General features: G+C 47.9%; 1 protein-coding gene across 1 annotated transcript; it reads left to right on the forward strand.

The window, feature by feature from the left end:
• Positions 1-3: 3 nt before the first annotated feature.
• hspa4a (heat shock protein 4a) lies at positions 4-27,970 on the forward strand. The gene is made up of 19 exons (XM_084474539.1): positions 4-277; positions 1,792-1,849; positions 1,930-2,070; positions 9,156-9,278; positions 10,326-10,425; positions 11,446-11,579; positions 11,962-12,206; positions 12,624-12,700; positions 14,628-14,779; positions 15,544-15,650; positions 15,845-15,978; positions 17,351-17,523; positions 18,164-18,268; positions 19,873-20,028; positions 20,932-21,057; positions 21,584-21,691; positions 22,188-22,307; positions 23,376-23,537; positions 26,678-27,970. Exons 1-19 carry the CDS (start codon positions 171-173, stop codon positions 26,873-26,875), a joined length of 2,526 nt encoding a protein of 841 aa, XP_084330665.1. The 5' UTR covers positions 4-170; the 3' UTR covers positions 26,876-27,970.
• Positions 27,971-27,999: the final 29 nt, after the last annotated feature.

The following is a 27,999-nucleotide window of genomic DNA, read 5'->3' on the forward strand; positions in this document are numbered from 1 at the left end:
CCGCCCTGCCTGCCCTCCTCTGTACCGGCGAGCTGTCTGTGGATTATGAATAGGGGTGGTCTAACCTCTTTGAACACTGCTCTATAAATAACCTCGTAGGCGTCTTCATTACTTTTCGGAGGAGTCAAATACTTCATAATACAATAGAGAAAATTGTTAGTGAGTGAAAGATGTCAGTGGTGGGGTTTGATTTGGGCTTTCAGAGCTGTTATGTGGCTGTTGCCCGAGCTGGTGGGATCGAGACCGTTGCTAACGAGTACAGCGACCGATGTACACCGTAAGTATATCCTCTCAATGACTGGTTTATATTCGAACGGCACGGGTACAGAAGAAACCTTTCTGAATGACTGCCAACGCTGGGGCAGTAGAGCATGTAGTCCGAGGCACGTGAATGTATCCACTGGTGCTAGATTATTGATATAGCCATGTTAATATCAGTGGTAATGTAAGTAACCCTTGTTTTACATGTTGTTAACATTGCAGAAATATAATCTAATTGATCCAATAAATAAGAGCGAGCCCCACTCGTCTGCTACCCCCCCCCCCCCCCCCCCCCGTCTTTATTACTGTACGTAGTAGAAGGGGCTCGTATGGTCACCCCGGTCCCGCCCAGACGGGCGGTGTTAGTCAGGCCATCGTTGGTTTCCAGCGCGAGGACACGGGCTCCGACAGACCGGCACGAGCCGCGCGCCTTCCTCCGTCGTAGGGGCATTGTCTATGACGTCATTAGGGGGAATATTCTAGCAATATAGTAGCAATATTGCAATGCGTAAACCAGTGGGGTGCCGCCTACTAGGAATTGACCCGCCGATTGCGATATTGTTTATTTTCTCCCCATTGTTTTTTTTTTTAATGCAAAACACTGACTTGATTATACTTCTTGTTTCCTTATCTAGATTTCCTTTCGCCTTCTTCTTCCTTATCTAGATTTCCTTCAACTGTTAAGATTTGTCCGAAGCCTTTCATCTTCAGTTCTGTAAATAAAGTGGTTGTGCCCTTTTATGTAACTGAAGGCAACATTTAAATTGTAGGATAACTCGTCAGATCCTCATCCTCTGCAGCATGTTGGCTGACGAGTGACGGTAGTGAGACGAGGAGGAGCGGTCCTCCAGACGCCTTCTCAATCTTCAGTTGTAATGAGCGTAATAGGATGCGAGAAAGTTTGAGCGTTTCCAGTAATCTAAAGTCAACGAAAAAGCCCAAATCCATTACACGATAAAGAGTGCTTATAGATACTGTTGCATATCAGAATGGGTACCTTAATATGAACTGTCTCTGACGGAATCTCATTCCATTAGCAATGTACTTCATCAGGGCCTTAGTTGATTTAATGGAAACCTCTCTTCTTGTTCATCCTGTTTTAAAGTTGTGCCTTGGTTTCTTTTTGCTTGATGCCTTCAGTAGTGGGTGGGCCACTCGTGTGGGTCAGTCTCAAACTCTTTTTGGGTATTCAATTAATTTATGATTTAATACAAATATACAATCACAGACTTAGATGACAATTATCCAAATCTAGAATGTGATGGGCGTCTCATGTTTCATACTGTTGTGATTCTCAGCTCTGCAGGGTATAGCAGAGTGATGTAACCAACGCTGCTGACATGAGGCCATGGCGCACGTTGTGTTTTCAAGACCTTATAGTTGCATTTCACAATCCCTTTGTATGTTATTTGCTGACACTATTTGGTATTTGTTTGTGTTTGGTAAGAATTATATCAATGTTGTCTGCCAAAACGGCTTTCCAAATGTTTATTTCTAGATGGTCTTTCAATACTTTCTCTTGTCTCTTAGGTCGTTTGTGTCATTTAGACCGAAGAATCGATCCATCGGAGCAGCGGCCAAAAGCGAGGTAACCGGCGAGCCCCACAGCTCCTCACAGCGTTCTGGAGGTCTGCTGGTGGCCGTGTTCAGCTGTCCTTGTCCCCCCAGGTGGTGTCCAACTGTAAGAACACGGTGCAGGGCTTCAAGCGGTTCCATGGCCGGGCCATGTCGGACCCCTACGTCCAGTCGGTCCAGTCCAGCCTGGTGTACGACCTGGCCGAGATGCCTTCTGGAGCCACTGGTATCAAGGTGGGATGGATCACATTTGGTTTCATTGATTGATTAGTCCCAATCCCGAGGATCCCAACTGTTGCAAACGCTAAAGTAGGGCCGGCCATCTGGGCGGAAAGAAATTAAATCCCAATTTATTTTCAAACTAATGGTAAATATTTGATTTAAACCTCAATCTTTTTTTCTGTACTTCACTAAACAAACGAAAAATACCAAAATATTTGGTCCATGGTTTGCAGCACCCTGAAGAACCCTTTTTCCCCCACTATATAAATGGGGGCATATCTTTTGCGATGTGATGCGTCATCGCATCTGTGATCGCCTGCCACCGAGGCCGTCAGAACGAATGAGAAGCACGTTGAGAATGCTGCTGCCAAGGTTACCTGCTTTTGCAGGCGTGACTTGAACTGGCATCTTCATCTCTGCCACCTGCCATTCCAGCGCATGCCTTCTGTCGCAGGCGCTGGAATAAGTAGGTTGTGTTCCCCATAAACTTGGTCATTTGATCATATAGGATCGTCAATATAGTAAGCTATGCCATCGTATCATTGTTACTGAAAGAATACTTTTAATTTAGCGAAAACAGGAGTACAATTCTATGTTTTTGCCAGTCTACCAAAAACACTACGCAAACGTTAGTCTGCCTGGAACGACGGTAGCGGTCATTTTGTGATGCCAAAGTGAATGCATGTTAGTGTAACCTCAACATCCCGACCAAGGGGTAGGTGTGTGAGTGGACGGGTATTGTTCTGTCTGGGTGGCGTTGCCGTTGACTTTGAGGATCTTATCCGAGAGAGGGTAAGGCTCCACGGACACCTACAGTATAACCCCACGGTGTGGAGCTCCGTCTGAGCAGTGGTTTGTTTTGACACCTACAGTATAACCCCACGGTGTGGAGCTCTGTCTGAGCAGTGGTTTGTTTTGACACCTACAGTATAACCCCACGGTGTGTGGAGCTCCGTCTGAGCAGTGGTTTGTTTTGACACCTACAGTATAACCCCACGGTGTGGAGCTCTGTCTGAGCAGTGGTTTGTTTTGACACCTACAGTATAACCCCACGGTGTGTGGAGCTCCGTCTGAGCAGTGGTTTGTTTTGACACCTACAGTATAACCCCACGGTGTGTGGAGCTCTGTCTGAGCAGTGGTTTGTTTTGACACCTACAGTATAACCCCACGGTGTGGAGCTCTGTCTGAGCAGTGGTTTGTTTTGACACCTACAGTATAACCCCACGGTGTGTGGAGCTCTGTCTGAGCAGTGGTTTGTTTTGATATCCGCGTCCGAGTGAGGGTTAAGATTCTCAGTATAATGTGTGTGGTGCATTTAATTTACATTTCATGTAAACGTTGCTCATTTTAAAGCTCATACACAACAAAATTACTAAAGAATGCATCACAAAGTTGCCGTTGGTCACAACTCTCTGCACAAAACGCATTTTTCGAAAGAATGGCACAGCCCTAGTTGTGGTGTCCATTCAGATATGTGATGATCCATAAACTTCAGCCTCCCAGTTGTTGGTCTAACAATCCACACCTTCTCTCCCACATTGAGTCACAAAGGGAACGATTTTGAATAGGATTGTGATGGCTTTTCAACACGACACGCAAAACCATATCCAACCTTTTAGCGATTTAATACATTCCTCTTCATATTGATTGATTGATTGATTTAATTCTGGATCAAGACAATAAAAACAGTAATCCAAAGGATGACATGCAAAAGTACAATACTTATTTGCAGCATGGTCCTTAAGTCTATGTGTGTTACATCCACACCAGAGCTCCACTGACCGTGTTTTTTTACCTGCTTTTTACTGTTGTAGAGCTAGTGGGATACACTTCTAAACATACACTTTTAATCCATTGCCGATATTTTTTAACGTAAGTCTTATCCGGGTGAATGGCGTTTTAGTCAGGCTTATTGGTTAGGGCAGAGTACTTTGTAATTCGCCTCTTGTGGAGAAGTATTATGGGGGCGGTATTAGCCGAGGAGGTAGAGCGGGTTGGCTGGTAACCGCAAGGTTGGAGGTTCGATCCCCGGCTCCTCCTAGCTGAGCATCGTGGTGTCCCTGAGCAAAATAAGCATGAATGGGTGAATGTCAGTCCACACTGTAAAGTGCTTTGGATAAAAGTGCTATAAATGAGGACCATTTAAGTATTAACTGAATTTTTCATTTTTATGCTTTATTTTTTTTATGATTTTATTTTTATTTTTGGGGGATTTCTTACGGTTACTGGCTGGAGATCAGTAATATCCATATCCATTTTTTTCATTTCTTAATTCAATAGTTAAATAAAGATGTTATAATATGAATTAAAGCATCAATTCATCTCAACACATCGGCCTGGCCTAAAAGAAAGAGCAGTTTATATGTTGAATGCTTCCAATGTTGTGTTGGTCTGACTATAGAATGATTTATTGCTGGTTTAGTTAATAATACAGAACATAAGGAACTTCAAAAAGAAAAATTTAATACTTAATCGCAATATTGGTCGAAATAATTTAGCATTCGCTCTAATTGGTCGAAGCAATTAGATTATTTCCCCCAATCGTTCATCCCTACCGGTGAGCCCCTCCAATATCTTTTTAACTTAAAGAAGACCTTCATACTACATACAGTGCTATGGAGAGGTGTGATCGTTTTAATACACTATCAAAGCAGTATGCTGCTATAAATGTGACTGTTAGTTTTAATTTCGGGACGTTCCAAGCGTCATTATTGAATTGATAAAATCTTGTCGCACGCCTGTTCCTCCTACCAGTGGAGGCTTCTCCAGTGAGGAGAGGGAGGAAGATCCTCCTTAACATTGTTGAGAATAAAAAGTGTAGATTGCCCAGACTACTGTAATGAATTAATGCCCTTAAATATGACTAATTTAATGCCTTTGTACGTGTAATGTTTGTTTCCCTGGGTAAAGGGACATTAGCACCTCCTATCGCCTATTGGATATTACCCGGGGAGGACGTTCCTCCCTCAGCCTCCATTGACTGGGGGGGGAAGTCCTCCTCTGAGTGGGTGGGACTAGCTGAGGGATCTGAATCGCGTCAACGTCTATTCACGAATAGGCTGGAGCCCTGGCTGCGCTATGAACCAATAAGCTGGAGCCCTGGCTGCACTATCAACCAATAAGCAGGAGCCCTGGCTGCTCTATGAACCAATAAGCAGGAGCCCTGGCTGTGGAGCAGCCCGGAGGGAGGGTTTATCCCCTCAAGTCTCTAGGCTACGAGAACCAACAAACCCGCTCGTATGCCTCGTTTCCACCGAGCGGTGCGCTACTGTTCGTTGCAGTACAGTGCGGCTCTGTTCGCTGGCATTTCCATCGAGCGGTGCGGTTCGGTTCGCTTCGGTTCAATTATGTTGGCATTTCCACCACCAAAAGTCTGCCGAAATAAACGCGCGGTACTCCACCATTGGGTTACCAAGCCGTCTGAAAGGGTGGCGAAAATGTAGATTTACACTTGCTGTTATTCTGAAATCACTTTAAAAATATCCAGTTTGGTATGACCAGGTCACTGATATCTTTAACACAAACAGCGAGGAGGATTGACTTGATCTATAAATGAAGTCCCTCAATCTTAATTGGTTTAACACCATGACCAACATTCTGAAACATCCATTAACATCCACATTTGCCTCAAACAATGTTAGGCTTACTGCCCATGTCAATAGTTGTGAAATTATGTTCTTGTTGTTCTTTGTTACTCTGACCGTTCTGTTTGATATTGAGGAAAGGATGTTATTGAATGATTCAGAGCATGATGCATTTTAAATGGCATCACTTTTGGTCTTGTGTCTTCATTTTTCTTTTTTCTTCTAACAATTGTAGCTGAAAATAAACATAGCCAAATTACAACCAATAGCTTCAGTCATTGAGGGCAAAAATAGGCCCAATGATAGATTATTTAGTTTTACAAATCAAGAGTAGGCCTGATTTGACGAAGTGGCTTTGCATCCTTTCCTTCTGGCCTTGTAGTCCAAGACATGCTGCCCACCAGCTTTCAAAGTACAATGCTGCCACTGGTGGATTTGTATCAAATTTATAATTTATACCTCCCTGCTATTTTGTAGTTCACCAAAACACCCTGAAACAACTTGATTCTCACGTACTTATGCCACCATACGCCACTAACTGTGCATTCACACCACACATTGAAAGTTGTCGCGGGGCGACACGTTTCAATGCAAAGTGAACGTAGAGACGCATATCGGGCGGAATTTGTGGCAGCACAAACCTGTGACAAGATTTGATTGACAGGGCGACAGTCACGGGCGGGCGCGTTCATGTCGATTTGCAGCGCAAATGTGCGACAAAATTTTGCAGAAGTTGAAATATTTGAACTTCTCCGCGGCATTCACGTGAGACAGCCAATCAGCGGTCACTCCCTGTGGGTAACATGGGTGAAGTAACGTAAAACAGCCAATCAGTGTTCAACCGGCCGGGCCAACCGTTCGCTGCACTCCGCAGTGAACCGCAGCTTGGAGGAGAAAGTGATTGTTGCCATTTGCGACTCCTGGAGCTCTATATATAATATTATATGATAATATATAAATATCTATATAATATAATATATATATATATATATATATATATATATATATATATATATATATATATATATATATATATATATAATAAATAATATCATGGCACAAAGCGGTGTGCGCCTCCGGATTATATTATTAACCCATAAACGACGGGGATTCCGACGTCTCTCCCTCTTCCACAACAGGTACAGACACGCAATGGTGGTTATCTCGGCCGTGGTTTATGAGACTGTTCGAGTGAACAGGCGAAAAATTAGTCTTTTGGTGTGAACGCACAGTAACAGTGCAAGCAGGCCAATGGCAACCAAGCGCGCAGTCCTTCCGCCCTCACTTTAAAAACCACCAGCCGCCACTGACGCCTATTGAGAAAAAACACTCTGTTCTGCATGACCAATCCCCGTAAAAAGGAAACAAGGGTTCCTTCAGAAGAACCTTTAAAATAACACTTGAGGCCCTTTGCAATTCAGCTGCATGCATACGATAACTTTTTTTAACCGATAACTTTCATCTCCTAAAGGCTGATACCACACACACACATGTACATATATGATCATGACCTAAGATCATGACATTAATACTATGAACAAACCCAATAACCTTTGGGTTTTTATTCACGGATTCGCTCAGGCATCAGTAGAATCAACGGGGGGTTTAGGGGGGCGGGCTGCAAGGGGCGGGATATGACGTAGGGTCGAGGTTCACAGTACGGCCCCTGTCACTCAGGTGTGTTTTGGTCTGACCGCAGACAGCAACGGAGGCAGAAGGGGCAGAACTCATCGCCATCATCTTAAATGTTGCTGCAGCGATGCATCATATATTCCTTTGCATCCACAACATCCGCATTGATCGATGAAAGATTGGAGCATGAGTTACAGACAAATAGAAGAAACAACGAAGAAGAAAGGTGTCGCTAACGACTGCGTTACCAGAGAAAGAGAGCGTCTTTTTTTGCTTCATTTCACATCTAACAAACACTGGGACAAATGTAGTTGATATCTGTGTTTAACTGAGAAAACAGGGAGTGGAAGGACGGGACCCTATAATGTACAGTTGTCAATAATAAAGTGTGCGTGTGTGTGTGTGTGTGTGTGTGTGTGTGCGTGCGAGGAGAGCGAGGAGAGCGAGCAGTAGTGAGTGTCAGTTTAGTGAAGTAATGAACCAGTCCGGTTGTGTCTGTGCAAACGTGTACTGTAAAGTTAGTGAAACTAAGAATAAAGTAGCCTACCCAGCCTGTCAAAAATCATAACCAGATTCATTCCGACCATATTCTGACCTATAAGCAGACCCACTGCCGGTCAAAGTGAAGGGTGTTACCCCCGAGAGAACATCAACGTCTCCCCAGGGAACGTCTCCCCTGTGCTCCTCGACTACGGTCTGGGAGCCCACAGCAGGAAAGGTGGAACATAATAATAAAAAAAAAACATTTTCTATATCCGCGTGCAGCTGTGAACTCATGTATTGTAATTGATTGTATGATGTGTACTTTTAGGGTTACGATAAGACCTTTCATTTAGCGTTAGTGGGAGCGGGCCACTGAAATTATATAGGCTATGTTATCGGGGCTATTCGTCATGATATCGGACTTATCGGAATGACGTAATCATTTCTGTTATCGGCCCGATAATTATCGTGCACCCCTAATGCATACCCCATCCGTGTTGCTCGATGTCAATGGATTAAGTTTTGCTGTTAATTGCGTATTATTCATTTGTTTGAATTTGTTTTACATTTACATTTCCACAATATTATAGGCTATAATTAGCCTGGAAATCCAGAGCCACATCTAGAAAGCTGTAGGGTCTGGCAACAAGTAATGAAAACGGCCCAACTCGAGGGGCGGCACCAAGCAGGCATTTGAAAATATCATTGCACGCAATTGGATAACACTACGACCAATCAGAAGAATACAAGTGACGTATCCAGACCAGCGGAGCTAACCAATAGAGAAGACTCTTTCCGTATCCGGTCGGTAAAACAGCAACACTTTTGGCCCGCCTATATCAGATACACCGATGTGATTGGTTAATGTTCAGATCCAGGGGAATCAGGGAGTGAGTTTATTGCTCGTTCCCAGAGTGACTCGCTGAGCAAATTCTAATTGTGCTCTTGCGAGAACTCTGGATTTCCAGGGTAGGCTATTATAATTATTTATTCAAAACATTGCAAGCTGTTGCTAATGAAGAAAGGTTCCATATTAAACAAGTCTTCAGCAATGTCTTCTACTTAATTTGTCTTTTCTTTTCTTCTAAAAGACCAATAAGAGTGCCGTTAAAGTGCCAGATCAATAAGCAGAATAGATAAGACTTAAAATCCTAACGATACTCATCCCTAATTACTCCATTATAGCCACAGACTGAAGACGGAAACCATAATGGAAGCTCCCATGTGCTCCTACCTACTTCTTGTGTGTTGCAATTTTCTTAATCTCTTGAAGGGATCTCAGCATTTTTCTATTATTATTATTATTATTATTATTATTATTATTATTGTGCCTGTGTGTGTGTGTGTGTGTGTGTGTGTGTGTGTGTAAGCATTGTTTTGACATGTGGCCCAATGCAGGTGATGTACATGGAGGAGGAGAAGGTCTTCAGCATCGAGCAGGTCAGCGCCATGCTTCTCACCAAGCTGAAGGAGACCGCCGAAAACGCGCTGAAGAAGCCTGTGGCCGACTGCGTGATCTCTGTAAGCATTCTCCAGACACCTGCTCTCAGCCAATCACCTCCCAGTAGACACCTCTCAGCCAATCACCTCCCAGTAGACACCTCTCAGCCAATCACCTCCCAGTAGACACCTCTCAGCCAATCACCTCCCAGTAGACACCTCTCAGCCAATCACCTCCCAGTAGACACCTCTCAGCCAATCACCTCCCAGTAGACACCTCTCAGCCAATCACCTCCCAGTAGACACCTCTCAGCCAATCACCTCCCAGTAGACACCTCTCAGCCAATCACCTCCCAGTAGACACCTCTCAGCCAGTCACCTCCCAGTAGACACCTCTCAGCCAATCACCTCCCAGTAGACACCTCTCAGCCAATCACCTCCCAGTAGACACCTCTCAGCCAATCACCTCCCAGTAGACACCTCTCAGCCAATCACCTCCCAGTAGACACCTCTCAGCCAATCACCTCCCAGTAGACACCTCTCAGCCAATCACCTTCCTACCAGTAGACACCTCTCAGCCAATCACCTCCCTCCAAGTAGGCACCTGCCAGCTCTCAGCCAATCACCTCCCTGACCTCTCAAGCGTCTAACGAGTTGATGGAGTGATATTGTGTTAATATATGTAGTTACAGTGTTTTAATCTCAGAAGATTTGCATTTGTTCGTCATGAAGCACTTGTTGTATCTGTCAGACATTATATAATAAGTCTACAGTGTAGGCTATTTGGATAGACCATATTTAGTTTGGTTCTTGTGGCGATGGATGTGAACCAGCGCTGCGTATGTCTCTACAGTTAAGCTTGGCCCTGGATTCAGACTTAATGTTATGCTCTTATGTCATAAGCTAAACTTAGCTTGTTCTCTTTGATGACCACTTTTGTTTTGGCGTTCTCAGTAACTAGTGCGGTCATATTGTCCAGACACACTGCGATGGGGCCAATTGGAGAATCAAAAATAAACAAAGCAACATTTTGCACATTTCATTCTTTCATTTATCGTCTCATTTCTCGAACACTATGATCCACACTGTTGACCGTTGAAAGCAGTGTGTTGTAAACGTTCCTTCCAGGTCCCCAGCTTCTTCACGGACATGGAGAGGAGGTCTGTCATGGACGCGGCTCAGATCGCAGGCCTCAACTGTCTACGTCTGATGAACGAGACCACAGCAGGTAAACAACCAGGGCGTCAGCCAGCTGCTGTGTGAGTGAGTGATAAGGTGATAAGTTGTTCCATTACCAAGACCAGTATCGGAAATTCCTCCGACACTACCTAAAATGAAGTATTGAGTATCGGCGAGTACGCAATTCATCACTTGACTATCTAATTTACTACACAGCGTTATGCTGCGTTCGTTAACGGTCAGAGGTTGGAATGGTAAACGTGTCATCTCTGACCTTAACTACAAGAATACAAATGGATATATTATAATTAGAGAAAATGTAAATGATCTGAAAAATATTTTGTCGACTGTAAATGAACCGACTGTACGTTGCTGTCATCGTAAGAGAAGCCTTCAGTGAGTGCTGTTAGTAGATCCAGTGCTGGTCAGTTCACTTTATTGTCCCTAAAGGGAGACTTGTCCTGCAGTCAGGTACACACAAATAGCACAAGATACACAAGGACACACAACAAACAGATAGACACAGGCTAACATAAGTAAAGAAAAGTAAAAAAAAGTCATACTTATCTAGTCATCAAATTCTAAAACATTTACAGGTATGTGCAAAGAATTGTACAAATCGAGCAAACGCATTGCGCTAGGAATAAAAGAGCTGTATCTGTGTGTATACTCGTATATATACTGTGTACAGTATATATACTGTGTACAGTATATATACTGTACACAGTATATATACTGTACACATCGGCCGATGCTCAAGGTCATGAATCCGAATCAGTATCGGGGAAGGAAAACGTGATGTGCACCGCCCCTTAGTGTCACCCCAGATCAGCTGGATCGATCAGCCTATCCAGTGGACCATAGCAACATCTAGGTGGACATTCCCCACATGTGATGAGATTTTGAAACGGTGTGTTATGGTTAACCACCCTCACACCTGGTGGTAAAGTAGGGGCCCTTTAAGTCAAAAGAACAAACCTCACGCGATGTTGGTTTAGCCTACTGACGGGCGGACGTGGGCAACACTTCCTGCACTATCAGCTTTAACGCTGTTCCTTCTTCCCGGCAGTGACTCTAGCCTACGGCATCTACAAGCAGGACCTGCCGGCCCCCGAGGAGAAGCCCCGCACCGTGGTGTTCGTGGACCTAGGACACTCCAACTTCCAGGTGTCTGTGTGTGCCTTCAACAAGGGCAAGCTCAAGGTAAGCCCAGTGCTGAAGGCTCACTCAGTGATGGCTTGCTTTGGTCTGCTGAGTTGACGAAGATGTCGCCTGTGGGATTCTGAAGCCGTAGCCTCTGGTGGCGATGTCGGAAGAAGAAGACCACACCGTGTTTGAAAAATGATAGTTTTTTACTTTGGGCAGTGTACTGCGATATGAGAACTACAGGGACACAGTAAGGGGTTATTTAAGGCCCTCGTTTTCAGGGAATGGCAACTCATTTGTAACGTCACTCAAGGGCTGGCTAAAACATTAGGATTTATTTAATAATTAAAGTATGTATGTGTGTATAAGCATCATAAAGTCATCACATGGTAACTCCTCATCCAAAGAGGCCGTAGTCAACCCTCCGCTCTGCGCTCAGATCCTGGCGACGGCGTTTGACTCGGCGCTCGGCGGCAAGGACTTTGACGAGGTGCTGGTGAGCCACTTCTGCGAGGTGTTCGGCAAGAAGTACAAGCTGGACCCGCGCGCCAAGCCGCGCGCCCTGGTGCGGCTCTACCAGGAGTGTGAGAAGCTGAAGAAGCTGATGAGCGCCAACTGCTCGGACCTGCCGCTCAACATCGAGTGTTTCATGAACGACGTGGACGTCACCGGCACTATGAACAGGTGGGCTGCGTCCCCGCGGTGGCCTCTTGGGGTCTTCTTTGTTGTTGTTGTTTTGTCAATGCATCCATTTGTCGTTATTTGTAGTTATTGCAGAAACCCCTTTCTATTCTGTTACATATTTTTTTGTATTCTTTAATAGTGCTTTAGCATCTCTCTAGGCTCTAGCGTTCATTTAGCACCAAAAACAAGTCCTTGTCTATTTTGTCAAATTTTTTTTACATGAAAGCCAAATTACCTGGAGGTGTTTCTTCTGGAATGATTAACCGAAAAAGTATGTGGAGCTAATCAAGGTGTGTGTGTGTGTGTGTGTGTGTGTGTGTGTGTGTGTGTGTGTGTGTGTGTGTGTGTGTGTGTGTGTGTGTGTGTGTGTGTGTGTGTGTGTGTGTGTGTGTGTGTGTGTGTGTGTGTGTCCTCCAGGGCTCAGTTTGAGGAGATGAGTGCTGGGCTCCTGGCCAGAGTGGAGGGTCCGCTGCAAAGCGTCCTGGAACAAGCCAGTGAGTTGATTCATCTTCCAGACACCGTGCTATCCCTAACATCTCCCCCTCACACACACACACACACACACACACGCGCGAGTAGACGCAAGTCTGGTCCCATGATTGCGCCCGTTCCTCAGGGCGTCTTTGCACGCCCTTTCATGTCTATGATCCCGCAGTGCCGAACGATTTCAATGAATAATTACCGTCATGTAATGTTGGATCAGAGAGGAACACTCTAAGATGTTTCTTAACGTGACGACCGGGCTCTGTGAGCGCAACAGGAAGTCCACACAAGTGATTATAATCAAGGAATCTAACATTTAGTCTGTATAATCAATGCTGAGTGTCGTATAGGGATCAGTGGAGCTGTAAGTGTGCTGTGGGGATGTCAGGGTGTAAAGGGAGCGGTTCGGTATGAATAGGTGAGGCACGATTCGCGTGTCCACAGCCCAAACTGGGCGGGGGCCCGGGGTTAGCCGTGATTGGCCGTACTGATCTCTCAGTCCTTCTCCATTGGGGTACCGAGACGTCTGAAAGGGTGCCGACGAGTTCGAGCTACGCACGCCGTCCGTTGATTGGTCGACAGAATCGTCACTACTGTGCGACAGGGGGATAGTAGCAAACACACACAGTACCCGTGAGGTATTTTTGCCTACGTTGTTGCTCCTTGTTTATTGTGAGGCGTTCTTCTTTTGCCTTGGATTCATTAGCAGGCTCCACTGTGTCTGGCTGCTAGGGCATTAGGTTCACCGCGTGGTGTGTCCGACCAGAGACGTCACGATGCAGTGTGGTGGTCGAGCTTCAACAACATTGTTGCATTTACTTTTAGGCGATTTGGCTGACGCTTTTATCCAGAGCTACTTTAGTTACAACCATTCATTCACAAATCCACACACCGATGGCAAATTAACCACGCAGGGCGACAGCCAGCGGGTCAGGAGCAGTCAGGGTGAGGCGTCTCTCTCAGGGACACCTCCACACTCCTCTAGGAGGAGCAGTCAGGGTGAGGCGTCTCTCTCAGGGACACCTCCACACTCCTCTAGGAGGAGCAGTCAGGGTGAGGCGTCTCTCTCAGGGACACCTCCACACTCCTCTAGGAGGAGCAGTCAGGGTGAGGCGTCTCGCTCAGGGACACCTCCACACTCCTCTAGGAGGAGCAGTCAGGGTGAGGCGTCTCTCTCAGGGACACCTCCACACTCCTCTAGGAGGAGCAGTCAGGGTGAGGCGTCTCTCTCAGGGACACCTCCACACTCCTCTAGGAGGAGCAGTCAGGGTGAGGGCGTCTCGCTCAGGGACACCTCCACACTCCTCTAGGAGGAGCAGTCAGGGTGAGGCGTCTCTCTCAGGGACACCTCCACACTCCTCTAGGAGGAGCAGTCAGGGTGAGGGCGTCTCGCTCAGGGACACCTCCACACTCCTCTAGGAGGAGCAGTCAGGGTGAGGCGTCTCTCTCAGGGACACCTCCACACTCCTCTAGGAGGAGCAGTCAGGGTGAGGCGTCTCTCTCAGGGACACCTCCACACTCCGCTAGGAGGAGCCGGGGTTCGAACCTGCAACCTTCCAGTTCAAGTCAATCCAGTCAACCCGCCTGAGCTCCTGAGAAACATTGTAACTTGAAAATGTTCTGACCATTAAAAATGATGTTAGTACGATTTAAGGCCTATCATTTGAGCGTTAGAAATTGCCTTGCCATCCGTCACCTATTAATACATTAAATGAGCTGTGAGCATATCAGTTTCGAGGTTGTCTGCGCCTACCGCTGTATGAGCCCCTTTTGAGATTTTTATTTCAGCTTATCTCTAACCTTATTGCTTTGGAGAATTCATCTTGCTTGACAATCACAGGCATGTGGAATGCAATGCTTCTCAATGGCGCTGAAACTTGCCTGCAGCACTTTTGATTTATACCCTTGGCTCATCATTGTTTTGTTTGCTGTGTGCAGAGCTCAAGAAGGAAGACATCTATGCAGTGGAGATTGTAGGCGGTGCATCCAGAATGCCGGCCATTAAAGAGCGCATCAGCAAGTTCTTTGGCAAAGAGCTGAGCACCACGCTCAACGCAGACGAAGCTGTGGCCCGGGGGTGTGCTCTCCAGGTCAGTCTTCACAGCACAGACCCCCAATCGATTGATGGATTTTATTTGATCTTTTTTTTAAATATAAAATATGAAACAGCACTCTGTGTCATACATTAAAATACATAAATAGTCAGGGATGACACAATAAATCCCAAAGGCTTATTTCCATTTTGGTCCCAGTGGGGCAGGAGAAGAGGGCAAGTAGCAGCAAGTCACACATCAATCATTCAAATAATTACATACAAGTCACACACGTAACAATGATCATAATTAAGACATGCCTAAGATTGGCGTATAAGCCGTTGTTTCAAAGCCTGTTTATAACTGCCCATGTTTCTGACTTGAGTGTACCAGGTAACCTGTTCCAAAGCGTAGTTCCAGCATGAAGAATCAGAATCAGAACCCGCCTCAGTTTCAGCGGGCTAGCTACACACAGAGCCCTCTTTATAATGCGCGCAGAGTGGTGGAAGGTTAGCGCCGTTTGGCTAACACAAATACTGGCCCCTCGCTGCCAGCTCCGTTCTGACGTCTCCCACAAAGCAAATTAAGAAACGGCTCAGTCCGTCTGCTGCCTGCTGCCACGCTCATGTTGCAACAGTACAGTTTATGGGGTGTTTGGATCCGTAAGCGACGCGGCCCATATCTCCCATGGCCATCGGCAAGCGCTCAAACTAAATCATACCCACAATGCAGTATTGTAGTTGTGTCTATCAACAAATGACAACTAAAGGTGTGTCCCTCCCCTCCTCCCCTCTCTGCTCCTGTGTTCTGTATGTGTTCAGTGTGCCATCCTGTCCCCGGCCTTCAAGGTCCGCGAGTTCTGCATCAGCGATGTGGTGCCCTTCCCCGTCTCTCTGAAGTGGAGCTCTGCAGTAGAGGAGGGTCTTGGGTAGGGATGGACCTGTAATCACCAATGGTGGTTCAATCAAGCCTGTTTGAGAACTTCCTTAGTGATTTATTGAGCTAATTTGTCCTACAGTTTAGTTTTGAATCTGAAGCTGTCCTTCACTCTAAACAAACAGCGTCATGATGATCACTGGAAGTGATGATTGCGTTGATGTGGTCCGTGTTGTCTGTCTGCAGTGACTGCGAGGTGTTCGCCAAGAACCACGCCGCCCCCTTCTCCAAGGTGTTGACGTTCTACCGGAAAGAGGCCTTCCCTTTAGAGGCCTACTACAGCGACCCCAAGGGCCTGCCCCACCCCACCACCACCATAGGTACCAACACTAATCTACAACACTCACAGGGCTGTAGGGTGTAGAGTGGGCCGTCAGCCCACCATAGGTACCAACCACACTAATCTACAACACTTACAGGGCTGTAGGGTGTAGAGTGGCCGTCAGCCCACCACCACCGTACTGTAGGTACCCAACCACAGGCCGACAGCGTATGCACTCACAGGGCTGTAGGGTGGGCCTCACCACCACCATGAGAGGCGTTCCGACTGAGGGCCTCCTTTGAAAGCGGCTCAGTGTTTTGGCTAAGCCCACTCACTAAGTTGCCCTCAGAGTCCGTTCCCATACAGGAAGCTTTGTAGCGGCTACCCAACGGAGTTCAAACGTGCCGTAATTAGTTCTGCAACACTTTTTGTCTTACGGGATTATTCATTTATTGTCCATAATAATTTATTCTTGTCTTCGTCCGCACTGCTTGTTTTTTTTAAATGGCGCTGTTTGTGTGTTGTGGCTGTGTCGAGTTCTGCTCGCGTCGTGTCCCGCCTCAGTCATACGTCGTTCTCACATCATGTCCCGCCTCAGTCATACGTCGTTCTCACATCATGTCCCGCCTCAACCGTGTCCAGTCTGCGTGGACTAGTGCGGAGAGGCTCAGGCTGCTCCTACCCGAGGCAGTTACTACCTGAGCCGCTACCTGAGCCGCTAAACAGTGAAGTTGGAATCCTCTCTCTCACCTCACGCCCATAGCGGCTCACCGGAGGGGGAAGCCCCCCAGTGGGAACGCGCCTGTAGGTACCAAACCACCGGCACACCACAGGGACACCCACAGGGCTGTAGGGTGTAGGGTGGCAGTGCTTGTACCCTTAAGAACTAGTCCTCCACGCCCGGGGTTCACCAGGTACAGCGTGTACCCTTAAGAACTAGTCCTCCACCCGGGGTTCACCAGGTACAGCGTGTACCCTTAAGAACTAGTCCTCCACCCGGGGTTCACCAGGTACAGCGTGTACCCTTAAGAACTAGTCCTCCACCCGGGGTTCACCAGGTACAGCGTGTACCCTTAAGAACTAGTCCTCCACCCGGGGTTCACCAGGTACAGCGTGTACCCTTAAGAACTAGTCCTCCACCCGGGGTTCACCAGGTACAGCGTGTACCCTTAAGAACTAGTCCTCCGCACCCGGGGTTCACCAGGTACAGCGTGTACCCTTAAGAACTAGTCCTCCGCACAGCGCCCGGGGTTGGGTCGCTGCCCGGGGTTGGGTGGCTGCCCGGGGTCCTTCGCTGCGCGTCCTGCCCTCTCTCTCACACCGTCCTGTCTGACTCTACAATAAAACTAATAAAACCTTCAAAAATAAATCCTACAAACAGAAAGAAGAGAAGTGTGTTTCAGTGAGGTGACTGCGTGCTCTGGTGGCAGGTCACTTCGTGGTGCAGAAGGTGGTCCCGCAAGCGTCGGGGGATTGCTCCAAGGTCAAGGTCAAGGTGCGGGTCAACGTGCACGGGGTGTTCAGCGTGTCCAGCGCCTCTCTGGTGGAGCTGCTCAAACCCACGGAGGGGGAGGAGCCCATGGACACGGACCACAACGACAAGGTGAGCCCGCAGTGGACCTCGCCTCATGTTTCATTTATTTAGCTCTCCTGAAAGCTGTGTGTGTGTGTGTGTGTGTGTGTGTGTGTGTGTGTGTGTGTGTGTGTGTGTGTGTGTGTGTGTGTGTGTGTGTGTGTGTGTGTGTGTGTGTGTGTGTGTGTGTGTGTGTGTGTGTGTGTGTGTGCGTGCGCGTGTGCATACAGACTTGACACTCTTTACCTTTAGAGTTTCCCATTCACAGAGGTCTGACTCAATAATTATTGAGAAGGACACACCTTTTCTTCCTGGATCAGACATGCTACTTGACCGTTTCTTTTACCGTTTCTTTGATGTGGACCCTTTTCATACAGGCCTCGTCGTGGGACAAACACGCTGTCCTCATAACACTCATTATGGGTCTTTGATGCACCAGGGCACGGCCAGTAGACTAAACGAGTGACGATGAGGCTGCTCTAAAGCACATCACAGACACCAGTAATGAGTGGCTGGTCATGTAACTAACGACCAGCACACGCAGAGCTGGATAAATAACCCTCGTCCTCATCGTCAGAACCGCTTATCCGGGGTCGGGTCGCGGGGGCAGCGGCTCCAGCTCTGAATGACCACGTGATGTGATCCGTAACAGAACAGTGGATGTTTTCAGAACAAAATGCAGGTGGACCAGGAGGAGCAGAAGTCCTCTGGAGACGTCGCCGGAGACGCCACGCCGGAGGCTGACGACATGACCGACGCCACCGGACAGACCCAGGTCGGCCGCGCTCCGCGCAGTAGTACACCTTGACGTTTTAGTTCATGGGAATGTGATGGTCCGTAGAGAAGTCCTACTGTGGAATGGTCCCAACATTCACTCAAACATCATCGCGTATAGCTCACGAGGCGGATCTATACCAAAGCGGTTTCTTAAATGTCGCTTATGTGTCTGAGAGGGGCGGTCGCAGTGTTTTTAGAGACAACTCACACCTGTTCAGTGCTTAGCCATTTTTGCTCTGCGTCAGTAATTGTGGTGTCTTAAAGGGGTAGTTCAGGATTTTGGACATCGGGTCTCATTTCCAAGTGAGCCAGTGTGTTATTGATCACTGCAGACCGTTGTCAACACTTTTCATTCAGTCCTTCTAGTTGCAGAAATCGCTGGTGCTAGGCTAGCGCAAGTCGAGGGGTTACTGCTAGCCTGCCAATAAAAACAGTTTTACCCACTCCACAGTACACCTGATGCAAACCAATTATAATGCCCGACTATCGATGTAAATGTCTTGTGTTGATAGAATAGTGTTAGAAATAAACTTACCCTTGCATTGCATTGCATTTAGTTTATAATCCCTGTAGTTGGGAGCAGGCTACGGCAGCGGCGGACTGATATTACCTGGAGTGCGCGTCTCTGTTTACCTTCTGCTGTAGTGAATTGGTTGCTACACCGGAGCAAAGCGAAATTCCACCGCTGCTGAGAAAGTAGTCCCCCAAAATGTAATGTGATCATTGCGATACAAGGATAGTTTTATTTCTAATATTATTCTATTAACACAGACATTTACATCGATAGTCGGGCGTTATAATTGGTGTGCTTCGGGTGTACTGTGGAGTGGGTAAATCTGTTTTTATTGGCAGGCTAGCAGTTCCCCTCGAGTTGCGCTAGCCTAGCACCAGCGATTTCTGCAACTAGAAGGACTGAATGAAAAGTGTTAAACGGTCTCCAATGATCAATAACACACTGGCTCACTTGGAAATGAGACCCGATGTCCAGAATCCTGAACTATCCCTTTAATGCTTTTAAAAAGAAAGTAACATTTTTCATAGAATTCCACATGAGCATTAGCGTGCAGAAGGCATGAACGCTCTGTCATCTGAGTCTCTGAGCATATTTTAAGTTGATCCGAAGTGGTTTTATACCAGTTCAACTCACAGCCAGTGAAGCTCACTTGAAGAACACAGCACTTCCCCAGTTTGAACGCCACAATAGTGCAAGTGTGTACGCACCCACACCAAAAATATTTTCTTGGCTGGCTTCAGCCACATTATGTAATTGTCAGATTGTTTCGATAATAAGGCAATGCACGTGGTATGGCAGAGCCACACACGCGCCAGAAGGTGAATGTGGTTTCAACTGAGTTTGTTGAAGAAAGATGTACAACAATTCTACAAAGAATCACTCTTAATGATGTTTTGGAGTTGGATATTAGGATAATAACGTTCTCTAAATATTTCCAAAGGGTAAGTAAGGGTAGGACACAGCAAAGGGTTTAAAGGCAGAAACCAGTGGTTGGGCATGTGGAGCTCTACCTCTGCGGAGCGTCGGTCTGCTCTAAAGGGTGTAGCACTGCCCCAGGGGGCTCACAGGCCACATGTCTCTGCCCCCAGACGTCCACAGAGGAGAGCAAACAGGAGAAGAAGGCGGAGCAGCCGTCTCAGGCCAAGAAGCCCAAAGTGAAGACCAAGACGGTGGAGCTGCCCATCGAACACAAGCCGGAAGGGCAGCTGTCCAATGAAACGCTCAACCTGTTTGTGGAGAGTGAGGTAACGCACACGCTCCATGTTCCCTAGCTGCCCTGGTGTGTTCTTTTGGCTAAACAACTATGAATTACTTTAACTTTAAGTGTAAGGGTTTTTTTTTGCATAAAGCACCAACCATTCTCCTGATGAGTGCTTCTGATTTGGCTTTGTTGCTCAAGCTGTGACTTGACTTTGGTTTTACTCACTGCCCTACTTCCCCATCCCCATCTGGCAAATAACATTGTGTGTGTTTGTATGTTTGCGTGTGAGATCACACGCCGTATCCTGATCCATGAGGGTGGATGCACTGCCACCAGTTCTCTGGCGTGTCAAGTAGAATATTTCAAAAGAAGCATCAGGCTAAGAGGAGCTGAAAGCCTGCCTCCTTCTGGCTAAAGAATCATTTTGATGAACGACCACACCGTTGTTTTTAAAAAGACGTGAATGTTTATTCATAGATAGCCAGAGCTAGTACACACCCTTTGCAGTTGGTTTATCTCTGACGGGGTAATTTGAATATGAGGAACATTCACCATGATGCTCAGTAGTACGGGCATATGGTGGATTAACCTGCCATGGCCGTAGTGAGGCGTAGAAAGGAAATGTGTGAACACTTTATTATACCTTTATTAATAAACCATTCACAAGTTGTTAATTATGACGTAAATAGTTATTACTACTTCATTCATTCATTTAACATAATTAATGACATCATTCTACTGACATCGTCTACTGATCATTGAATCATGTATCATGCACACACACACACACACACACAGCTTTCAGGAGAGCTATCATGTATTCATTAAGGATATCTTGGTCAGCTAATAAACGCATGTCATTCATAAACACTTGTAAAGCTGCCACTAGTAGTAGAGCTGAAAGGCAGCCTCCCTGGTGTGACTCCGTGTGTCGCGTGTCTCTCAGGGGAACATGATCATGCAGGACAAGCTGGAGAAGGAGCGCAACGACGCCAAGAACAACGTGGAGGAGTACGTGTACGAGATGAGGGACAAGCTGCACGGCCGCCTGGAGAAGTTTGTCAGCCCGGCGGTGAGTCCCCACCCCGCGGTGCTCCTCCTTAAAGATCCCAGATCAGGCTTTGTTTAGGGTTAATGATTACATGTGGGGGTGCTACTAGAGTAGGGTTACATGCATGGTTGTTAGAAATACCTCTTATTATTCTCACACAGTTAATTTCTGCAAAACCCGTGGTATGAGCTCCTCAACATATGTATGTTATGTTATGTCATATATATGTTTTATACACCACTGGGTCTCGTCCGTTCTCCCACTGGACCAAAGAGTCCAGTGGGAGATTCTGTTCCAATTCCTGAATACGAAGCAAAGGACAACTCCTTCATTAGAAGGTTTTCTCTGTGATAGGATTCTGTCCAGTACTTCTGCAGTGACACCCAAATGCCCCATCTGGGATTAATAAAGTATAGTTTACATGATGTGTACCATAAATACATTTGAAGCATTTCTTAATTTCGTATTATTTCAACATGTTATTGTTTATGGTTAATTAGTTAGTTAGTTAGTTAGTTAGTTAGTTATGGTTTCCCTTTAACCCCAGGACCGGGATTCCTTCTCCTCCAAGCTGGAGGCCACAGAGAACTGGCTGTACGAGGACGGGGAGGACCAGCTGAAGCAGGTCTACATCGATAAACTGGCTGAGCTCAAGGTAGCGCACAAACACTCATCATATGATATGTGCTGTTATGTCGTTTTACACTGTAGCGCTGCAACGGGCTCACGTTATTATATAGTACTACCAATGTAGGAGGTAGATCAGGTAGACTGGTAAGGTTGCTAGTTCGATTCCCGGCTCCTCCTAGCTCCTCCTGTTGGGGTGTCCCCTGAGCGAGACGCCCTCACCCTGACTGCTCCTCCTAGCGGAGTGTGGAGGTGTCCCTGAGCGAGACGCCCTCACCCTGACTGCTCCTGACCCGCTGGCTGTCGCCCTGCGTGGCTGACTCCGCCGTCGCTGTGTGAATGTGTGCATGAATGGATGAATGTTGGGCAATATTGTAAAGCGCTTTGAGTGGCCACTGGTTAGAGAAGCGCTGTATAAATGCATCCACAAATGTTCATATGAAAAGTACTTTTTCATAACTCCACACGTCTGTTGTGTCCAACGAGATTGAGAGTCTAATACAGTCGCCCCCTGTTGTCAACAGCAACTCGGCCAGCCCATAATTGAGCGGTATGTGGAAGCCGAGGAAGCACCGAAGGCTTTTGCAGAGCTGGGCAAACAGATCCAGATGTACATGAAGCTGGTCGGGGCGTACAAGGCCAAGGTGAGTTGTGAACTATGCAGGGGACTTATTCGCTGGTTCTGAAAGCAAACAAAAGCTTTCTTGTGTTAATGTGCATTTATTCACGAGGATGAGGGGTTATGTTGGGAAAAGGAACATGCTGCGTAGATACAATATTTGAAGGCTAATAGGAAATGCTTCTTGCTGCATGAAGTAGACCAGCAGCTTAAAGGGGTAGTTTGGGATTTTGGACATCGGGTCTCATTTCCAAGTGAGCCAGTGTGTTATTTATCACTGGAGACCGTTTAACACTTTTCATTCAGTCCTTCTAGTTGCAGAAATCGCTGGTGCTAGGCTAGCGCAAGTCGAGGGGAACTGCTAGCCTGCCAATAAGTTTTACCCACTCCACAGTACACCTGATGCAAACCAATTATAATGCCCGACTATCGATGTAAATGTCTGTGTTGATAGAATAGTGTTAGAGATAAACTTACCCTTGCATCGCATTGCATTTAGTTAATAATCCCTGTAGTTGGGAGCAGGCTACGGCAGCGGTGGACTGATATTACCTGGAGTGCTTCTCTGTTTACCTTCTGCTGTAGTGAATTGGTTGCTACACCGGAGCAAAGTGAAATTCTGCTGAGAAAGTAGTCTCTCAAAATGTAATGCGATCATTGCGATACAAGGATAGTTTTATTTCTAATATTATTCTATCAACACAGACATTTACATCGATAGTCGGGCGTTATAATTGGTTTGCATCGGGTGTACTTTGGAGTGGGTAGCAGTTCCCCTCGACTTGCGCTAGCCTAGCACCAGCGATTTCTGCAACTAGAAGGACTGAATGAGACGTGTTAAACGGTCTCCAGTGATAAATAACACACTGGCTCACTTGGAAATGAGACCCGATGTCCAAAATCCTGAAGTACCCCTTTAATATATTATTGTGTTGAGGTTTTGGGCTGAGCCTCCCTCTCAGCCTGATGCAGCTCTGCCATAAGATAACTAACCCACCACGTTGTCTCAGCGGGCCCCCCAGATTCCACTTTGTCTTAAGTATATCAGGGAGAGTTTATCACTCTTATTATAACGCAGTGTGTGGTTCCCCAGGATGAGCAGTACGAGCATCTGGACGAGCTGGAGATGACGCGGGTGGAGAAGCAGGTGGGCGACGCCATGGCCTGGATGAGCGACAAGATGAACCAGCAGAGCAAGCAGGACCCGACCAAGGAGCCCGCCGTCCGCCTGGTGGAGGTCCAGGCCAGAACCAAGGTCAGCACCACCCCCCAGGGGTCACCCCCCAGGGGTCACCCCCCCCAGGGGTCACCCCCCCCAGGGGTCACACCCCAGGGGTCACCCCCCCCAGGGGTCACCCCCCCAGGGTTCACCCCCCCAGGGGTCACCCCCCCCAGGGGTCACCCCCCCCAGGGGTCACACCCCCAGAGGTCACCCCCCCAGGGGTCACCCCCCCCAGGGGTCACACCCCAGGGGTCACTTTGATAGATGAGAGTAAGGCCCTGTCCCAATCCTCCCCTTAACCCTAGATTAACCCTAACCCTAGATTAACCCTAACCCTAGATTAACCCTAACCCTAGATTTGGGCCCTAACCCTAGATTTGGGCCCTAACCCTAGATTTCAGCCCTAACCCTAGATTTCAGCCCTAACCCTAGATTTCAGCCCTAACCCTAGATTTCAGCCCTGACCCTAGGTTTTGCGCGTTCCCGTGAAGGGGTAGGGTTAGGGTTAGGGTGAAGGGGTAGGGTTAGGGTTAGGGTGAAGGGGTAGGGTTAGGGTTAGGGTGAAGGGGTAGGGTTAGGGTGAAGGGGTAGGGGTAGGGTTAGGGTGAAGGGGTAGGGTTAGGGTGAAGGGGTAGGGGTAGGGTTAGGGTGAAGGGGTAGGGTTAGGGTTAGGGTGAAGGGGTAGGGTTAGGGTGAAGGGTTAGGGTTAGGGTGAAGGGGTAGGGTTAGGGTGAAGGGGTAGGGTTAGGGTTAGGGTGAAGGGTTAGGGTGAAGGGGTAGGGTTAGGGTTAGGGTGAAGGGGTAGGGTTAGGGTGAAGGGGTAGGGTTAGGGTTAGGGTGAAGGGGTAGGGTTAGGGTTAGGGTGAAGGGGTAGGGTTAGGGTGAAGGGGTAGGGTTAGGGTGAAGGGTTAGGGTTAGGGTGAAGGGTTAGGGTGAAGGGGTAGGGTTAGGGTTAGGGTGAAGGGGTCGGGTTAGGGTTAGGGTGAAGGGGTAGGGTTAGGGTGAAGGGGTAGGGTTAGGGTGAAGGGGTAGGGTTAGGGTGAAGGGGTAGGGTTAGGGTGAAGGGGTAGGGTTAGGGTTAGGGTGAAGGGGTAGGGTTAGGGTTAGGGTGAAGGGGTCGAGTTAGGGTTAGGGTGAAGGGTTAGGGTTAGGGTGAAGGGGTAGGGTTAGGGTTAGGGTGAAGGGGTAGGGTGAAGGGGTAGGGTTAGGGTGAAGGGGTAGGGTTAGGGTTAGGGTTAGGGTTAGGGTGAAGGGGTAGGGTTAGGGTTAGGGTGAAGGGGTAGGGTTAGGGTTAGGGTGAAGGGGTAGGGTTAGGGTTAGGGTGAAGGGGTAGGGTGAAGGGGTAGGGTTAGGGTGAAGGGGTAGGGTTAGGGTGAAGGGGTAGGGTTAGGGTGAAGGGGTAGGGTGAAGGGGTAGGGTTAGGGTTAGGGTGAAGGGGTAGGGTTAGGGTGAAGGGTTAGGGTTAGGGTGAAGGGTTAGGGTTAGGGTGAAGGGGTAGGGTTAGGGTTAGGGTTAGGGTGAAGGGGTAGGGGTAGGGTTAGGGTGAAGGGGTAGGGTTAGGGTGAAGGGGTAGGGTTAGGGTGAAGGGTTAGGGTGAAGGGGTAGGGTTAGGGTGAAGGGGTAGGGTTAGGGTGAAGGGGTAGGGTTAGGGTTAGGGTGAAGGGGTAGGGTTAGGGTGAAGGGTTAGGGTTAGGGTGAAGGGTTAGGGTTAGGGTGAAGGGGTAGGGTTAGGGTTAGGGTGAAGGGGTAGGGTTAGGGTTAGGGTGAAGGGGTAGGGTGAAGGGGTAGGGTTAGGGTTAGGGTGAAGGGGTAGGGTTAGGGTGAAGGGTTAGGGTTAGGGTGAAGGGTTAGGGTTAGGGTGAAGGGGTAGGGTTAGGGTTAGGGTGAAGGGGTAGGGGTAGGGTTAGGGTGAAGGGGTAGGGTTAGGGTTAGGGTGAAGGGGTAGGGTTAGGGTGAAGGGTTAGGGTGAAGGGGTAGGGTTAGGGTGAAGGGGTAGGGTTAGGGTGAAGGGGTAGGGTTAGGGTGAAGGGGTAGGGTTAGGGTGAAGGGGTAGGGTTAGGGTGAAGGGTTAGGGTTAGGGTGAAGGGTTAGGGTTAGGGTGAAGGGGTAGGGTTAGGGTTAGGGTGAAGGGGTAGGGTTAGGGTGAAGGGGTAGGGTTAGGGTGAAGGGGTAGGGTTAGGGTGAAGGGTTAGGGTGAAGGGGTAGGGTTAGGGTGAAGGGGTAGGGTTAGGGTTAGGGTGAAGGGGTAGGGTTAGGGTGAAGGGTTAGGGTTAGGGTGAAGGGGTAGGGTTAGGGTGAAGGGTTAGGGGGTAGGGGTAGGGTTAGGGTTAGGGTGAAGGGGTAGGGTTAGGGTTAGGGTGAAGGGGTAGGGTTAGGGTTAGGGTGAAGGGGTAGGGTTAGGGTTAGGGTGAAGGGGTAGGGTTAGGGTTAGGGTGAAGGGGTAGGGTTAGGGTTAGGGTGAAGGGGTAGGGTTAGGGTTAGGGTTAGGGTGAAGGGGTAGGGTTAGGGTTAGGGTGAAGGGGTAGGGTTAGGGTTAGGGTGAAGGGGTAGGGTTAGGGTTAGGGTTAGGGTGAAGGGGTAGGGTTAGGGTTAGGGTGAAGGGTTAGGGTGAAGGGGTAGGGTTAGGGTTAGGGTGAAGGGGTAGGGTTAGGGTTAGGGTGAAGGGGTAGGGTTAGGGTTAGGGTTAGGGTGAAGGGGTAGGGTTAGGGTTAGGGTGAAGGGGTAGGGTGTCCCAGTACTTAAGGGAGCAAGGGGGAGTGCTGTTTTTCCCTTAAACTCAACCCTTGAACGCTAGCCAGCTCGGTAGCTGACTTGCAGTTAAAGGCACTCAAAGTAAGTATTCTTGTTAAGAGGAGAGAAATGGGACTGGGCATAAACGTCAGGGGGGGGGGGGGGTCATGATTTAATCATGCGGGTCATAAGGTTAGCTTGTCAACTTAAAGAGCCGGTGAGTCTGCTGTTTGAGCTGGAACTCAACACAATTCAGGCATTTAAAAAAAAAATAATGTGTTATCGATTGAGAGTTTTATGAAAGAGGGGGGGCTTGTTATTCCCACGGTTACGAGCCAAGAGAACATTGTGACATGTTTTTGGTACCATGGTTGTGTTACTGTTATGACTATCACATTAGAACCTTAACCAGCAGCGTCACCGTCCCGCCCCCCCCCCTCCAGGAGCTGTACGCGTCCTGTAACCCCGTGGTGTCCAAACCCAAGCCCAAGGTGGAGCTCCCCAAGGAGGAGCCCACGGCCAACGGGCCGCTCAACGGCCAGCCTGAGGCGGAGGGAGAGGGGGCGCCCGCCGCCGCCGCCGCCGCCGCCGAGCCGGAGCCCACGGACAGCGCCAAGATCCCCCCCATGGACGTTGACTAACCCATGTAGTCTTTTTTTTTTTCTTTTTCTTTTGTTGATGTCCTCCTCCTCCTCCTCCAGCTGTTCTCTAGACCGGTCGCCCCGTCCCCGCCCCGTCCCCGCCCCGTCTCCGCCCCGTCCCCGCCCCGTCTCCGCCCCGTCCCCGCCCCCGTCCCCGCCCCGTCCCCGCCCCGTCTCCGCCCCGTCCCCGCCCCGTCTCCGCCCCGTCTCCGCCCCGTCCCCGCCCCCGTCCCCGCCCCGTCTCCGTCGTGTTCCTCTGAGAATGTTTCTGATCAAACTGTAGCTTCTCCACTCTTCTTTTTCTTTGTCCGTTTTCTCCCGAGGACTCGGGAAGAGGGAGGAGAGGAAGAGTGGCGGGAGCGTTGTGTTGAACAAATATATATGTATAGGTATATATCTGTGTTTTGGCCTTCTCAGCATGTTATTGCTCTGTTGTTTTGCTGTTGAAGAACACGACCATCTCTCATCTTACTAATACTGAAGGTAGTGCTACAAGTGGTCGGCGTGAACGCTGCATTCTCTCTGTTGCTTTGGCAGACATCTTGTTTCAGAACTGATTTTACTCCGTCTCAATATTGCACTTAAGCTAAGAATGTTTAATTCTCAGAACTTTCATATCTAACATTACTAGGTTAATGCTGCAAGATTTGTGAAAATGTTAAATATTCTGGTATGTACTGAATGGCCCAAAAGTACGTGGTCCCAAATGTAAAAGGCCAGAGAAAAATCCAGTTCAAAGTTCAAAGTTATTAGTATTTTTTTCTCACTAGGAAATCATAAAGAATATATAAATGCTGGATTGTAAAGTATTTAGTGCAGAAAAAAATCAACAACTTAATCAAGTTTAACAGTTTTTGCGCAACCGTTGTTCTCGATTCTCTACTGTTCTCTATGGTAAGGAACTAATTCTTTGAGTTACTATCACATAGTATTTCAATATAGTTTGGCTTTCCTCTTTCACAACGTCGGTCTGTGGGCTCTTCCTGTGGGTTAGCCTGGTATTGTTTTTCTACTTGACAGCAGTGGTGAGGCTCGTCCAACTGAACGCCAACTGGCTGTTGTTGTCGCCAATAAATGCTAAATGAATATTGACAATTTCTGTGTCTTGGGAATTATTGTGATTT

Source organism: Micromesistius poutassou, assembly GCF_964030765.1.
Source record: "Micromesistius poutassou genome assembly, chromosome: 10".
NCBI classification, from domain to species: domain Eukaryota; kingdom Metazoa; phylum Chordata; class Actinopteri; order Gadiformes; family Gadidae; genus Micromesistius; species Micromesistius poutassou.